The sequence below is a fragment of the Zophobas morio genome, unplaced genomic scaffold (genome assembly GCF_036711695.1).
Source record: "Zophobas morio isolate AGI-343-1 ecotype UQ-CSIRO unplaced genomic scaffold, CSIRO_AGI_Zmor_V1 ptg000030l, whole genome shotgun sequence".
Classification (NCBI taxonomy): Eukaryota; Metazoa; Arthropoda; class Insecta; order Coleoptera; family Tenebrionidae; genus Zophobas; species Zophobas morio.
In genome coordinates this window covers 13116614-13133301 of record NW_026972135.1, presented here as the reverse complement: position 1 = coordinate 13133301, position 16688 = coordinate 13116614, and the positions used below count along the sequence as shown (strand labels likewise).

The 16688-nt window shown below is 29.7% G+C and overlaps 1 protein-coding gene across 1 annotated transcript; it reads left to right on the top strand.

The window, feature by feature from the left end:
* The first annotated feature begins 2580 nt into the window (after positions 1-2580).
* Positions 2581-14095, top strand: LOC135138843 (alpha-tocopherol transfer protein-like). Its single transcript, XM_064068865.1, has 4 exons — positions 2581-2775; positions 2888-3047; positions 3141-3764; positions 14038-14095. Coding segments are annotated over exons 1-4 (924 nt in total). The 5' UTR covers positions 2581-2636; the 3' UTR covers positions 14039-14095.
* The last annotated feature ends 2593 nt before the right edge of the window (positions 14096-16688 follow it).

The window sequence follows — 16688 nt, the reverse complement described above, 5'->3', positions numbered from 1 at the left end:
TAATTTGTTAAATCGAAAAATAGAATAATCTAAAAAACAAAAAATTTAAAGTTTAAAAAATTGAAGAATTGAAAAACTGAAAAATTGGAAAACCGAAAAATCGAGGAGTTTAGAAAACGAAACTCAAAAATCTTAAAATGTGGAAATTGAAAAAACTGAAGAATTGAAATATTGAAAAAATGCAAAACTGAAACATCTAAAACTTTGAAAAAGTCTATAACCAAGAAACTGAAAATTCCCAAAACAGAAATACCAAAAAATCGAGAAATCGAATAATTGAAAATCCAAAAAATCGAAATTTCGAAAAATTGTCACAAAATTTTTTATTTTTTTACAAAGGTTAAAAAAATTAAGAAAAAGAGAAAATGAACAATAAAAAGGCCGAGATCGAAAATTTCAAAAATCTATAATATTGAAAAATCCCAACTGAAATATCAAAAACTTAATAAATCGATTAATCGAAAAACCGAAAAACGGACAAATCGGAAAATACAATAATCAAGAAAGTCTAATGAATCGAAAAATAATCGAAAAACTTAAAAATTGGAAAACTGAGAAATCGGGAAAATGAAAAATCTAGGGGTCGCGAAATAGAAACTGAAAACCTAAAAATTTGAAAATTGAAAAATTGAAGAAATGAAATGTTGAAAAGATGGCAAATCTGGAATATCTAAAACTTTGAAAAAATCTAGATCCAATAGATTGAAAAATTCCAAAAGTGAAAAACCGAAAAATGAAAATCCAAAAAACGGAAAAGACGAAACATTTTCAGACAATATTGATTTTTTCAAAAAATTTCGTGTAGGATAAAAATTTTGCACAGATTAAAAAACCATACGTACAGGAACATATAAATTTATCATCTAAAATTTAAAAAATCAAAAAATTGAAGATTTTAAATTTTGAAAAATTCCAAAACTGAAATATCGAAAAATTTGAAAAAAACAAAAAATTTAGAGTTTAATAAATCAAAAATTTGAAAAGTTGACAAATTGAAAAAGTGAAAATCGAGAAAACGAAAAATAAAGGAATTTAGTAATAGAAACTGAAAATTTTGAAGATGTAAAAATTGAAAAATTTAAGAATCTAAATATTGAAAAACTAGTAAATCGAAAAATCTAGAAAACAAAAAATTTGAAGTTTAGTGGATAGAAAAATTGAAAAACTGAAAAATCGAGAAATCAAAAAATCGAGGAATTGAGAAATTGAAACTGAAAAATCTAACAATATAAAATTGAAAAATTGAAGAACTAAAATATTGAGAAAATGGCAAAACTGAAACCTCTAAAACTCAAATACCGAAAAATGGAGAAGTCAACAAATGAAAATCCAAAAAATCGAAAATTCAAAAAATTGTCATACAATTTTGATTTTTTCTCAAAAATCTCGATGTGTCGGATAAAAATGAACCACAAGTTCTATATTACTTTTTAACATCTAAAAAAATCGAAAAATTAAAGAATCGAAAAGCTAAAAAATCGAGAAAAAGAGAAAGCGATAATCTTAAACCCAGAAAAATTAAATATTGAAAAATCCCAAAACTGAAAAATCAAAAAACGGACAAATTGAAAAATCAAAAAATTTAAAGTTTAAACATCGAAGAATTGAAAAACTGAAAAATCGAGGAGTTGAGAAATCGAAACTGCAAAATCTAAAAATGCGAAAATTGAAAAATTGAAGAACTGAAATATTGAAAGGATCGCAAACTGAAACATCTAAAACTCTAAAAAAAGGGATAAGCAGGAAATTGGAAAATCCCAAAAATCTCTATGTGTAGGGTCAAAATTTAATACGGATTAATAGACCACACGTTCAAAAATACCTATATTACTTTTTAATATTTAAAATTTAAAAAATCGAAAATTTAAAGAAACGAAAGGCTAAAAAATGAAGAAAAAGGGAAAGCCAATAAATCAAAAAACCGAGAAATCGAAAATTTGAAATATCGAAAAATTAATAAATTGATTAATCGAAAAATCTAAAAATCAAGAAAATTAAAGTTCAATGAACGGAAAAATTGAAAAACTGAAGAATTGAAAAAATAAAAAAGTTTCAGGTTCATTAAATCGAAAAATTTAAAAACTTAAGAAGTAAAAAAAACAAAAATTTAGCATTTAAATAACATTTATTCCAGAAAATTGTAACATGATGTAATCAATTCCTAAGAGGCCTAAACTGATAAATTATTTTTAACGATTTACCATGGTTATGATAACCATAAAACGGTTACAATATAACTATAAAGTAAGCTTTATCTAAAAGCTAAATTAAGTTAAATTCTTAATTGGATTAGAAACTTTGTTCGAACCAAGAAATGTCACGAGCCGCTTATATTTTGTTTTTCTTATAACGTAAGGCACACTTTCGTAACCAGTAGCTGGAAAGCTTTTAATGGTTGTCCATATAGATGTATCACTTATACCGGATGTACTTTTGTAGTAATTTAGACGACACTTTCGAAATTATACACTTTATGAACATTCATCTCGAACTCAAGGATTTCTTCCTTGTTTAAATACCTAGTCCAACAAGTTTTTAACACAAAAGTCTATTTTTGTGTCACATCTTTCAACAGTCGTTGTAGACTGCACTAGCCTTCAAACTACCGAATCTCTTAAAAGTGAGTTATAACTAGAATGATTTTAGAAAAACCCTCCCCCGAATTACTAGCACTAATTAGAATAAAATGCAATGAAAACATTGAAACTAGAAATCAAGATCTCGAAACAATTAAAAAATGGCTCAAAAAACAGCCACACCTTCCAGATTCTTGGGGTAAGTAGTCAATTTTCCCAAACGTGAGTGTATTTTTCATAAAAAAAAACTAGTGTGAGTAAAATAAAAGGAATTGACAAAAGTGGTCCTAATATATTTTTTTACATTTTAGATGACGAGATGTTACTTAGTTACTTGCGCAGCTGCAATTTTTCGCTAGAAAAAACCAAGGTTAAACTAGATAAGTACTTCACTATCAAGAATGTACTCCCGGAAGTTTTTGCAAATTTTGATATCACAAGACCGGAGTTACAAGAGTGCATGCATACAGTGTAAGTAAAAATACAGGTTAACGTATCTATTAATGTGTAAATTCTGAAACAGTCTTTTATTTTTATTTAAATATTAATTACCTCTTTTTTTAGCCAATTCTATACGAGTCCACGCCTCACATCTGAAGGGTACCGACTACACTTTGGTCGCGTCATTGAATCGCAACCAGATAATTTTAATTTTATCACATTTATAAAACTAATAATAATGATTTCCCAAGTTTATGTTAAAATCGAAAATGTGGAAGTGGCTGGTGAGGTCGTGGTTCTAGATGCAAGTTTTTTCAGTTTGAAACATGTTGCTCAAAGTACTCCGACGCGGGCCAAGAAGTTTCTAAATTTAGTGCAAAATGCCCTGGGTTACAAAATTAAACAATTTCATGTAATGAATGCACCAACACTTGTGGATACTTTTATAAAATTTTTATCTCCATTTCTTAAAGAAAAACTAAGAAATCGAATATGTTTGCACCGGAATGTTGAGTCCCTTTTTGATCATATTCCCAACAGTATGACACCAGAGGAGTTTGGAGGAGCCGCTGGTAAAATGCAACCATATATGGACGAATTTATTACGATAGTTAATGGAAAGTTTACCTCATGGCTGAAAGAACAAGAAAATATCAAATCGGATGAAACGAAAAGAATAATAAAGCCACAATGGTGCGACGATTTGTTTGGGTTAGATGGCAGTTTCAAACAGCTGAACATAGACTAGTAGGTACATAGACACAGAGAATATTTTTCACATATATTAACAAGTTGTTACTATTGCACTTCGATTAAAAATTATTAAAATAACTATGTGCAGAAGAAATTTTGTTTTTACACAAACTGGTTTTTTACAAGTTACTCTCATTTACAAGCGTTTCGTTTCAAAATAACAATACATAAGTACTTGCATTTGTTAAATGTAACGCCCGATATCTTTGACAGATTTAGATGTATTATTAGAAAAAGTCGAAAATGATACCAAACGCAAATTTTTTGATCAACAATTTTAAAGTTGTAGTTATTTTCGAATTCAGTCTGCGAGTTTTTCAAAATTTCACACCATTCCTGATTAGAAAATCGCTAATTAAATGGTCTTACTCTAACTACACACCCTGAAGAAGACACTAGCGTCCAATGCGTTTGTTTTTTGTTTAAACTGTTCTCCTTTTGTGAAGTTAAAAACAAACACCAAAAGACTCCTTTTCATATCTGCTTTCGCAACATTTCAAAACTCCTAAACTAACAGCCTTAAGAGTGATCTTCTGCCAATGTCTTTAACGCGCTACCTATTTTTTTATTTTCGTTATGCGGTTCCGCAGTGTTGTTTTCTTCTAAGCATGAAATTTTATTTTTCAAATCCGGACACCACAATACCATTTATAATGTATATCTATCAATAAACTAAACAAACCTGTTGACATGACCTATAATTTAATAATGGCTACGCTCTGGTAGCCTCACTCCGATTATTGAAAATTTTACATTGCTTGTCATTTATATTTGACGAACAGATAATAGATCTTATTTGTGCAACTTTTTCAGCCAATCCTTGCATTGCCAAACAATTTGAAGAGAATCGGCATAACATGGCAATGTCTTAACGAAATTTAAGAATAAATTAAGAAGAGGCTAAAGAGATATGTAAAAAATATGCTGCATACTCAAAACAAACAAACATTTATTCGGAGAATTGTTACATTTTGATTAACGATTTATCGTGCTGGCTATAACGTCAAAGGTTTGCTAGAGTTCAGTGCATTCGGTTTTGCAGTTTCAAAGTTAAACAGTAAAAAATTGTTATACAATTTTAATTTTTTTTTTTCCAAAAATTTGAATGTCTAGGATATAAACCCACCAGGCATGGCGGTACGGACGGAAACGGGAGTCTTATTTGTCCCTACTTAAGGGACCAGTACTTACTTAGTTTACGCTCAGAATGTAAAACTTGAAAGATCGAAAAACCGAAATATGGCAAATTGAAAAATTAAAATATCGAAAGATTGAAGAAACAAAAAATTGAAAAATCTAGAAATTGGTCAAAAAATGAATCGTTGAAAAATTAAGAAATCAAAAATTTGGAAAATTGGGAAATCGAAAAACGATCAATCGAATTTAAAAAATTAAGAAATTAAAAAATCGAACAACGGAAAAATCGAAGAGCTAAAAAATCAAGAAAAATGGGAATCGAAAAATCAAAAGGCTGAGAAATCGATAAATTAAAGTATCTAAATATTGAAAAATTCCAAAACTGAAATACCGAAAAATTGATACTCGTATTTTTATCTACAAATTGAAAAATCTAAAAAACCAAAAATTTAAACTTTAATAATTCGAGGGATTGAAAAACTGAGGAGTTGAGAAATCGAAACTGAAAAATCTAGAAGTCTAAAAATTGAAAAATTGAAAATCACAAAAATCGAAAATTCGATAAATTGTCACACAAGTTTGATTTTTTCCGAAAAATCTCAATGTGTGGAATAAAAATTTAACGCAGATTAATAAACCACACGTTTAGGAATATGTAAATTTTTAACACCTAAAATTTAAAAAATCGAAAAATTGAAGAATATAATATGATTCATTTATTTAAATGTACAAAACATCAACAAAATTAATCATTCAGATACTATTTTCTATCTGTCAACCTTTTCTAATCAGCCCACTCTTCTTTTTTTAATCAAGTTCCGTTAGAAGAATAGAAAGCTAAAAAATCAAAAAAAAGGAGATTGAAAAATCCAAAAGTCCAGAATTCGAAAAATTGTAGAATCTACATATTGAAAAATTCCAAAATTGATAAAACTATATTAATCGAAAAATTAAAAAAAGGACAAATTGAAAAATCGAAAAATCTAAAAAGCAAAAAATTTAATGTTCAATAAATCGAAAAATTAAAAAACTGAAGAATTGCAAAATCTTGAATACTAAAAATCGAGGAAACTGAAAAATCTAAAAATATGAAGATTGACAAATTGAAGAATTGAAATACTGAAAAGATCGCAAGACTGAAATTTATAAAACTTCGAAAAAATCTCGATGTGTAGGATAAAAATAGATAAATAAAAAGTGATAAATCACACGCATCACATTTTGCACTTTTAAGATAGAATTCATTCAGTAATGTATTGACGTGACGTCATCAATTTTTTTAGGGGGTGATGAGCAAACACATTTTGATCAAAAATAGACCATGCATATGATAACTTCTTAGTTTTTATACAGGTTCAGTAAAGCTATCAAGTTCTGCAATAAAAATTTCGTTTAAAAATTAAACAAAATTATCGACTAGAATAGCCTTCATAAAAGCAAAAAATGTAAAAAAAAACTCAATTTAATTTAATTATGACCCCCCATTTTTTGGGGGGAAAAACAGACAGATTTTGGCTAATAATTTGCTATGCTTACAATAACTTCAAAACGTCTGCAAAATTTCAAGGTATTCAGTTTTGCAATTCTTGATTTATTCAATAACATAAATCGACAAATTCATAAATTTTTTTGAGTGACAGAATTGTAAACAATTCCTAACTCATCTAAATTAATTTGGAACATGGTCAGAGAAATATACAGCTCTTCAAAAAACCAACAACATTGGCTATCAATATAAATTTAATGATACTATGCTACCGCGGATGAAAAATTAATTTGGGAATATTTCGATGATCATTTTTCCAAATTTCACTTTATAACTAATACATCTTCCGCGATAATTACCTATACAATTATAGAAGTCAAATGTAATTCATTTGCATATATTCCTGTTATGTAAGAAGATGTTATTGACGTCATTACATTAAAAAATATGAATCCCGTTGGCATTGACTGTATCTCCACTAATTTAGTCAAATTACTGGGGCATAACGTTGCAGAAATTCTTACATATTTAATTAATCGTTCGGTTCAAAGTGGACGTTTCCCGAATGATCTAAAAATAGCATTATGTTTCCAATGCATAAAAATTCTGGTATAACACCAACATCTTAAATTATTACCGGCCAATCTGTGTCTTGTGCGTAATTTCTAAAATTATGGAAATAATAATTTACAAGTAACTGTGGGAATATCTGATCAAATATTGTTTATTGTTTATTGTTACTTAATTGCCAACAGAAAAATCCAAATAGGCAATTTACAAAGTAATTTAGACCTAAAACTAATGAGACATAGTTAATAAAACTTAATCTAATTTAAACAATGTAGATTGTACCTTAAAAACAAACAGAAATAATAAAACTCAATAAATATGATTATAGGATAACATTTTTCTAAAGAGATTCAAATTACAAGTTACAAGTTAATTAAGTCATTAATTAGTTTTGCAATTCTCATACAAGGAGAGTGAAATCCATAATTAGTTCTTTGAAGCTCAATAAAAAATAAATCATTACTTCTAGTATTATAGTTAGGAACTCGAAAGCTAAAAAAATTAATTAAAATTGGACAATCAAATTTATTATGCAAAATTTTATAGCCGTAAATTAACACAAATTTATTCCTACGAAATTCAAATGATTCCAATCCTAGCAACTGAAGACCATCCTCATAAGAATATTTATTTTTGTCTATTTTAAGTTTAAATAAAATGAAATTTTGTATCTTTTCAATACGCTCAACTCCATTTCTGTAATATGGATTCCAAATGACACACCCATATTCAAGAATAGACCTAACTAACGAATGAAATAATTTAATGATTACTATTATACATTATTGAAATGTTTACAGTGTCTTTTTATAAATCCACTTAATCTATACGCTCTTTTTATGATACTATCTATATGAAAATTATATTTAAGTCGAGAATCCAAAATAATGCCTAGGTCCGAAGTCTCTGAAGACTGATGTTACCAATAAAATACTGATATTCAAGGGGATGTATTATCCATGCGAAAGTTATAATTTTACACTCATTTATATTTAATGACATGTCGCTATCCTTATACCAATTATTTAATGAATCAATGTCTTTTTGAAAATTAATAATATCATTATTGTCCGTTATTTCTAAAAAGAGTTTTAAATCATCTGCAAATAATAAACGCTTTGAATATTTGAAACAATGAACAATATCATTTATAAAAAAGAGGAATAAGATTGGGCCTAAGTGACTCCCTTGGGGGACACCGGATGTTACCTGGATTTCTTTTGACAGAAAATCCTAAAGATTGACTTTTTGGGTACGACCAATTAAGTATGAAGTTAACCATTTAAAAATATTACCGATTACACCATATTTCGTTAGTTTTGTTAATAATAATTTAATGTAATAGAATAGATATATACTCACAACGACTGTCGACATGGATTGCGCTGTGAAAGATCGACCGAAACAGCAATGTATGACTATATTGAATATGTATAAAAACAGCAAGATCAAAATAAATTTGTTTCTGGTTTATTTTATTATTTATGCAAAGTATTTGACCACACAGATTTCAAGTTTGCCCAACTGATTGTGGTTGGAATTAGAGGACAAATATTAAATTGGATGATATCCTACGTGCAACTAGAAAATTAATCAACGGAAATCATTATTATGATTAATCGATTACGGAGCACCACAAGAATCGGTCTTCGGGCCTCTTATTTTTATATTATTTATTAATGATTTTCCTTGAGATCTACTCTCAGACTGCACAACAATCTACACTGGTGAATGATGACTGATGATACTTCTATAGCAGTCACCCCTGGAACCTAAAAACAACTACAAGACAAAAGCGATGGAATTATTATTTAGTGGTTTTCTGATTTCGTTTTAGAACATTATTTCGGGAGTCGATTCCAAGCTAGACATGATAAACTAATCAATTGTTTGACTTATTACTTATTTCTACAAAATTTCTGCCTTCTAAGTCTCCTCCTTCAGGGTGGTATATTTTTTTGAAGCGCAGTGTATAATGAAACCTGGATGATGTTCCCCTTTCATATATTTAAGATACGACGAAACCAGTTCAGATGCTACCACTGAGGAACGTGAACTTCACACAACGATAAATCTTATTGTGAGCTATTCCCCAGTTTTTTTATTACACACATTTCGAAATTACCTGCATAACACTGTTCAATTAAATTGAAACATTTATCAGATTTCTTTCTTTTATTATCTTCGCTGTTTGTTTTTAGCTACTGTCGTGGTATAATTAAGTATTATTATTATACCGGGTTGTGTATGAATAGGTAGAATGTATAGTTAGTTGCATAGGTTGGTGGACAGAGAAGTTGAGTTAGGAGGTAATTTCAAGTTGGATTTGCAAAATCGCAAGTGCCGTTGCTATGGTAATTGCGATGACAGTTGTTGCGATTCGCGGTTTGATTCGTTATCGCGACTGCTGTCATCGTATCTTACGATAGACTACAAACTACAATGATTTGTAACAATCAGATATATTTATAATTTCACCGCCAACTTAATCTGCCTCCACTGCGTTCTGTACGGCCGTCACAATATGTCCATTTTCATTGTTGAAATCATATATCTAATAGTACTATATTGCTAACTGGCCTTAAAAGAGTCCGAAAACATAACGGCAGAGCAATATATCGGACCTCGGATTTTTGTTAAAAATATCTAACAGGTTTTATAAGCAAATACATATTCTTGAAGGAAATACATTTTTTTTAGGTGTTCAGAAGAAATCATACTTTCACCAGTATAGTTATTTCACGTATTAAAAGTAAATTTTCAGCCGATGAGCGGAGGAAAAGGAAAGGTGAAGATGGTATCGACATCACAAGAAGATTGAGAATAACACCACAAAATGGCGAATATAAAACAGAAAAACAGAGGACGGAAATAGCAGTCGTGGAGGACACGAGAACAATTAGAGAAGAACAAAAAAGAACAAGCGAAGAAATAAAGGGAATGAGAAAAGAAATAGCACAAAACCAAGAACAATATAAGGAAGAAATAAGACAGTTAAAAGAATCTAATGAGAAATTGGTAAGAGTACTAGATGGGCTAAAACAGAAATAATAGCTGCCAAAGAGAGAGTAGAAGAGATAGAAAAGGAAAAGAGGAAGAAAAATATAGTAGTACAAGGTATTAAAATAAATGAAAACAAACAGAGCATTTTAAAAGAGGCAATGAAAAGTTTTATGGACAAAGAAATGGGAGTAAGGCTAAAAGTAAACACAGTAGGATAAAATGAAAATAATGGAAAACAAAAGTAAATTCAAAAACAGAAATGATGAACCAATTTACATAAATGATGACTTGACAAAGGAAGAAAGAAGAATAGCACAACTAGAAAGGAATAAGGGGAAGAAAAGCAAGGTAGGATATCAAAAGATCATAATAGAGAGAGAAACATAGAGATGGAATAAGGAAAAAAATGAGATTGTTACAGACAAAAGCAAAGAATTAAAAAATTAGACAAGGTGGAAAAAAAACTCGGAACGAACGAAGACGACATGGTGAGATAAAGAGACACGAAATGGAAAAACAAGAAAAAAGCAGCAGGAACGAAGAACAAGGGTGGTAGAACAGTAATTAAATTGGGAACATGGAACGTAAGAGGTACTTACGAAGAAGGAGCCCTGAGAAACCTGATAGACACAATGGAAAATTATCGGTTGGACTTATTAGCTCTACAAGAAACAAAGCAGCAAGGAAATGAAGTTATGGAGATAAGAAAAAACGTATTCTTTAAAAGTGGAGGAAACAAAAAGTCCTTTGGGACGGGATTTATTGTGAATGAAAAGCCGAAGAGCACCATGATTGACTTCAAATCAATATCGAACAGAATATGTTACATAAGAATCCGAGGAAAATATAAAAAAATAAGCATTATAAATGGACATGTACCTACAGAAGAGAAAAGCATAGAAATAAAAAATGAATTTTATGAAACGAGTGCAGATATAATAAGATAAATTCCAAAATATGACATAAAAATATTTGTCGGAGACACAAATGCAAAAGTAGGAAGAGAAGAAGACTTCCGGCATATCACCGGAGGAAAAAGTCTACACAAAGGAAGCAACGAAAATGGAAAAATGCTTATACAGTTTGCTCAAGAAAATTAAATGAAAATAATAAGCACTCATTTTGACCATAAAAATATACATAAAGAAACATGGACCTCCCCGAGCAACAAGACAAAGAACCAAATAGACCATGTGCTAATAGAAACTAGAAACCATACGATGATTCACAATTGTAGGAGCTACAGGGAAGCAGATGCTAACAGCGACCACATATTAGTTATAGCAAAAATAAAAGAAAAACTACCAACCAATAGAAAACTGAAAAAAGAAAGAAAAAGAGTCAATGTTGAGATACTAAAGGACAAAAAAATAACAACAAATTGAAAGAGAATTAAATAAAGACTAGGAAGTAAAGATACAAAGAAAGTGAATGGAGCCAAATTGAAGCAGAAATGGTAGAAACACCAAAAAAATACGTGGACAACACCGAACGAAGAAGTAGAAAGCAAGATTGGTATGATGAAGAATGTAAGAAAGCCTTGATAAGTAGAAACATTGAAGACCTACTAAATGACAAGACTGAGGAAGGACAACAGCCAAAAGTAGTGAAAAGAAGAAGACAAGAAAATAATGTAAAACAAGAAAAAATAGAAGAACCAACAAGACAAGAAGTGAGTAGAATGATACAAGAAATGAAAAGTCATAAAAACCCCGGAGAAAATCGAATACCTGCAGAACTAAAATTTAGGTTTGCAGTTTTGCTACAATATATTAACATAATTCCTATTTTTATTATTATTAAGTATAGGTAGGCGCAACATTAGAGTATTTTCAAATTTCGAAAAAATATAGTGAAACATAAACCTGCCGCCAGTGACACACTAATAGTAATACTGACGATGATAATTTCAGTGCTGTTGATTCTAGAACAAATTCGAATAGGTAGTGCATTCTTTTATTTTTATAGTTAGTCGCTAACCGGATAATGTTGCCGCAAACCTAAAAATAAAATGTTTGCCTCAAAATACCGTTCTAATTATGCCACGGTTTTCTACTGCAAAACTAAAATACTACATCTTTACATCATGAACAGTGCTAAGCACAGTCGACACATTTTTAAATTTTTATTATTTACAATTAAATTAGGATTATTAGCACTTTTGGCATTTAATTAAATGTGACCTTGATCAAAACCTTCTTCCTATATAAGCCGGGTTTCCCAATCGCAGTAAAAAATTATCTATGTAATGATTGAAACTTTTACGTTCCTCAAGTCTCTTTCTAAAAAAATTGGTTATTGGCGAACCAGTTTTGATCATGTTAACAAGGTTAGACAAGGCGTCATCGGCTTTTTTCAACATTATAACGTTCAGTTCATTCCTAAAACAATGGAAACATACTTATATTTATTTAGTACAAGTATCACTTACAGTTTTTTGGGGAGTGTTGAATTCCATTCTTTTTTGTGAGTTCGTTGTGCGTTAACAAATACAAAAATCAACGAAAATAAGAATACGACTTTAAAAGATTCCATGTTGTGCACAAAAAAATTCGCCAGCCGGTTCTATACGGAGAAATGACAAATTGAACATAAAAAGAGTTGACTTCGACTAATTTGGGATATTTCCACGTTTATTCGTGTGTCACGTTATTTGAAGTGGTTTAATAAAATGACCACTTATTTTAATTTTGCGAATTAAGTTAAACAACTAAAATTGTATTGTTAAAAAAGTTGTTTGACAAGAGATTTTTGCATGAATTGTCATTAGATTAATTGTTTGGGACTGATGGAATAAAATTGAAACAAATAAGTCCAGATTTTTCAGTTGCTCATTTAATAAATTCATTGAACCCTGTATTATTTTATTGGGACGACAGTATATTCCTTTGGTTGTTCATTATTATCTTTATGGTTCAAAAGACAAGCTAGTTAATTTTCTAAATTATGTAAAATATTTAATAAAAATTTTATTGTGAAAAAATCGAAAAAACTATTCACAATTATTGTTATTTAAATTTAAGGTATATTTAGATGAAATATGTTTGCATTAATTTTCCAAAGTTCATTGTCTCCTGTTGAATAAATTACATCATGTATGAAGTAAATTAAATCAAGTGAGATTTCTTATACTCATTAGACAGATTTTTTAAACTAAAAATGGATAAAAAAACTTGTTTTTCGTGACAACAGATTTTCGAAAAATGTAAATTTTCTTTGTGTTTTTTTGGCTGTTTCTTTATCATTATAGCCTCACGTCCATTGCCTATACACTGTTCGATCCCATTATGCATTTAATTTGTAGTCGGTGAGGAATGGAAAATTAATAGGGGGCGATATCTTGCATCAGATTCACTTTTGTTGTATTTTTTTGCGAGTGACCTTGCCGACCTTGTCTCGAAGTCGATATTTTCAAGTTGGTAAACTCACAAAAGTGTAAGGCAAGGTAACTGTTGAACTGTTCTGGTTTATAACTAAAATTATTTTAAAATTTCTCATTGATCCAAAATATATAATTACGTATAGAATTTTGTAACAATATTTTTTTGGTAGGATACAGGTGGATAAATATAGTTATTACAGTTTGATAGTTTTCAAATATTAATTAATAATAATTAGTAATTAGTAATTTATTATCCAACGGGCAGAAGCCCATCTAGGAAAAAATAGTACATGTGTTTCTAGCTACATAATCACATAAATAGTAATATAGTACAGATACTTTAAGAGTAGACATAAACATTAAAATGAATAAAGAAATAAAATCTTACAACGGATCAACAAACTAAAAATTAAAGAACAAAAATTTACATTTATCAGAGAATTGATGCAATGTCATACCGAACAAATCCTGAGACTGTCTATACTTATTATATAACCGTTGCATGTGAACTAATGGAGAGTAAAAATGTTGATTTGATTTAACTATATTACAATGGAAAAGCATAGGTTGTCTTACATTATTCGATCTGGGCACTAATATATGTATGTATTCTAGTAAAGCGCTATCTTGTATGATATTATGAAAAATTTTGAATAAAAACATAAGTAAATAATAGTCTCTTCTTGCAGATAGTGGTACTAAGTTTAATTGCCGCAAAAGTATATCATGAGGATAATGTAGTGTTGGATATTTACCATATTTCTTAAAATAAAGATATTTAGAAAACTTTCGTTGTACTCGTTCTAAAGATGCTATGTGGACAATATAATAAGGACTCCAGACAACTGAGTTGTATTCTAAGATGGATGATGGATCTTACATATGAGTTATAGAGTTGCATAATGCACTTAATGTTACTAAATTCACGAGAATTTCTTACAATAAAACCCAACGTACGCATGGCCTTATTAATAATATAATGTACATGAGGTACAAAAGACAAAGTTGTATCCATAATGAGACCTAAATCTTTAAACTCCGTACATCTTTTTAAAGAAACATTTAGCATATTATAATCAAAAGAAATATTACAATTCTTGCGGCTATAAGTCATAATTCGGCATTTGTCTCTGTTCATAAACAACCTATTAACATTACACCAATCGACAACACTATCTATGTTACGTTGTAAAATTAGACAATCTTTTATGTTATCCACGACTTTGACTATTTTAAGATCATCTGCATATAATAAGATTTTACAGTCGGGACTTACACTTTTAACAATATCGTTTATAAATATGACAAACAATAGGGGACCTAAATTTGAGCCTTGCACCACTCCAGATGGACAATCGTAAACAAAAGATTTGTAACCACTATATTCTACAAACTGTTTTTGATCAGCAAGTATAGATCTAACCAAAGACACTAAATTATTACATAAGCCAAAAGATTTTAATTTATGTAACATAATCCTGTGATTTACCTTATCAAATGCTTTTGACAAATCTGTATAAACAGTATCAATTTGCAATCTTAGGTCTAAAGAGGATGAAACAAAATGTATAAATTCACAAAGATTAGTACTGGTTGATTTACCTTGAACAAATCCATGTTGAAAGTCGGATATTTGATGTATAACATGACTATAAATAATCTTAGATAATATGGTCTCAAACAGTTTTGCGAAATTAGGTATGATAGCTATCGGTCTGTAATTAGTAACATCTTTATTTGATCCTGATTTAAATATTGGACAGACCTTCGCTGTCTTCCAAACAGATGGAAAAACCGCCGACTCAACAATTAGATTGAATAAATAACACAAAGGTTTTGCTAAACATGAAATACAGTCACGAACAAAGAAAGCAGGAATGTTGTCAGTACCCATCGTTAAGTTAGGTCTTATCTTCCGACTAGCTTCAATAATGTCATTTTCCGTGATATGAAATTTGTGTAGCACTGGTATATTAAAATCACAACCAAGAATTATGTCACATATCAACATATCACAGTTACACATATCACAGACAGAATGATCGCAATTGGACATATCACAGTATTTGGCATTTGGAATCACCTGATAGAGGAGCTGTAGAAGAATCACAGAAAACGCTAGAAAAGTGTTGTGCAAAACCATCGACAATAGACTGTGGGTCCGATAAAACGTTGTCGTGGAGCTTCATTTGCCTTGGGATTCTTGATGTTTGCTTTTTAGAATTGACATATGCCCAAAATTTTGATGGATTTGTTTTCATATCAATCTGAGAACGTGTAACAAATAAATTAAATTCACGTCGTATTAACGACCGTAACTCGCTACTCAGTTTCTTTGTTGTATCTTTATGATGTAACAGACCGCATTTTTTAAATAGTTTCCAATGGTGTTGTTTTTTAATTAACAAACTGATAATCTCTGGTGTAAACCAAATAGGGTATTTCTTGTTTGATTTTTGGCTTTTCGGAACATAAATATCAAATAGTTGAAGAACAGTATCATTTATACCCCTGCATACCTGCTCGGTGCTTTGAAGAAGAAGGACGTCATTCCAGTTCCAATTACACTGGTCAACAAAATTCAATTTTTTCTCTCTAACTTTGACATAATTGTAATGTTTTCGTTTAATTTGTCTCTGTGTTTGTAACAAAGGGCATAAATCTTACAACTTAGCTCAATTAAAAATAAAAATGCATATTTGATGTTAAAAACAAAAAAGCAGGTAAAACAATTTAATTTTTGTATCTTTAACGGCAAAAAGTGATGTATTAACAAAAGAACAACCATAATTAAGAAAAAAACAACGATTGTAGATTAAAAAAAGAAAAAAACAAAAGAAACAGCTAAGACCGACGTTTTTTCGGTTGCCTACTATGAATTTCATTGGAGATCTCTCGCTTGATGGTCCCGCAGTATTTTGCGAGCATTTAGGGGTTCCATCGATCTTGGTAACCTTTTTGTATCCACAAAATGCCCAGATGGAAACGTTCTCTATGTCCGTCACTCACGTCGTCATAATTTTTGGGGAAAAAATCAAGATGCGAATACATAAAATGCACTTTTAAGAATATGTTAATTTTAAATTTTTTATATGATGATAACATGTTTTCTACTTACTAAACGTAGTTTTCTTATTGTTTCCCAAGAAGTTTGTAGCAATTTGACCACAAAAAAATACACCTTATAGAAAGTTTCCTATTACTTAATAGTACGATTTTTGTATTTTTCAAAGGATAATATTGAAGATTACTTTTAAATGAGAGCTAAGTTTGGGTTTAGCCGTTTATAATATCATTTAAAATTGTTAATTAAATAATAATTGGCTGCTATAATAAAAGT

Bases quoted from the DNA above. Each gene is read 5' to 3' on its own strand.
- LOC135138843 (XM_064068865.1), top strand. From the start codon at position 2,637: ATGATTTTAGAAAAACCCTCCCCCGAATTACTAGCACTAATTAGAATA. The intron at 2,776-2,887 runs GTAAGTAGTCAA...TTTACATTTTAG, and splicing joins ACACCTTCCAGATTCTTGGG to ATGACGAGATGTTACTTAGT. The intron at 3,048-3,140 runs GTAAGTAAAAAT...CTCTTTTTTTAG, and splicing joins CAAGAGTGCATGCATACAGT to CCAATTCTATACGAGTCCAC.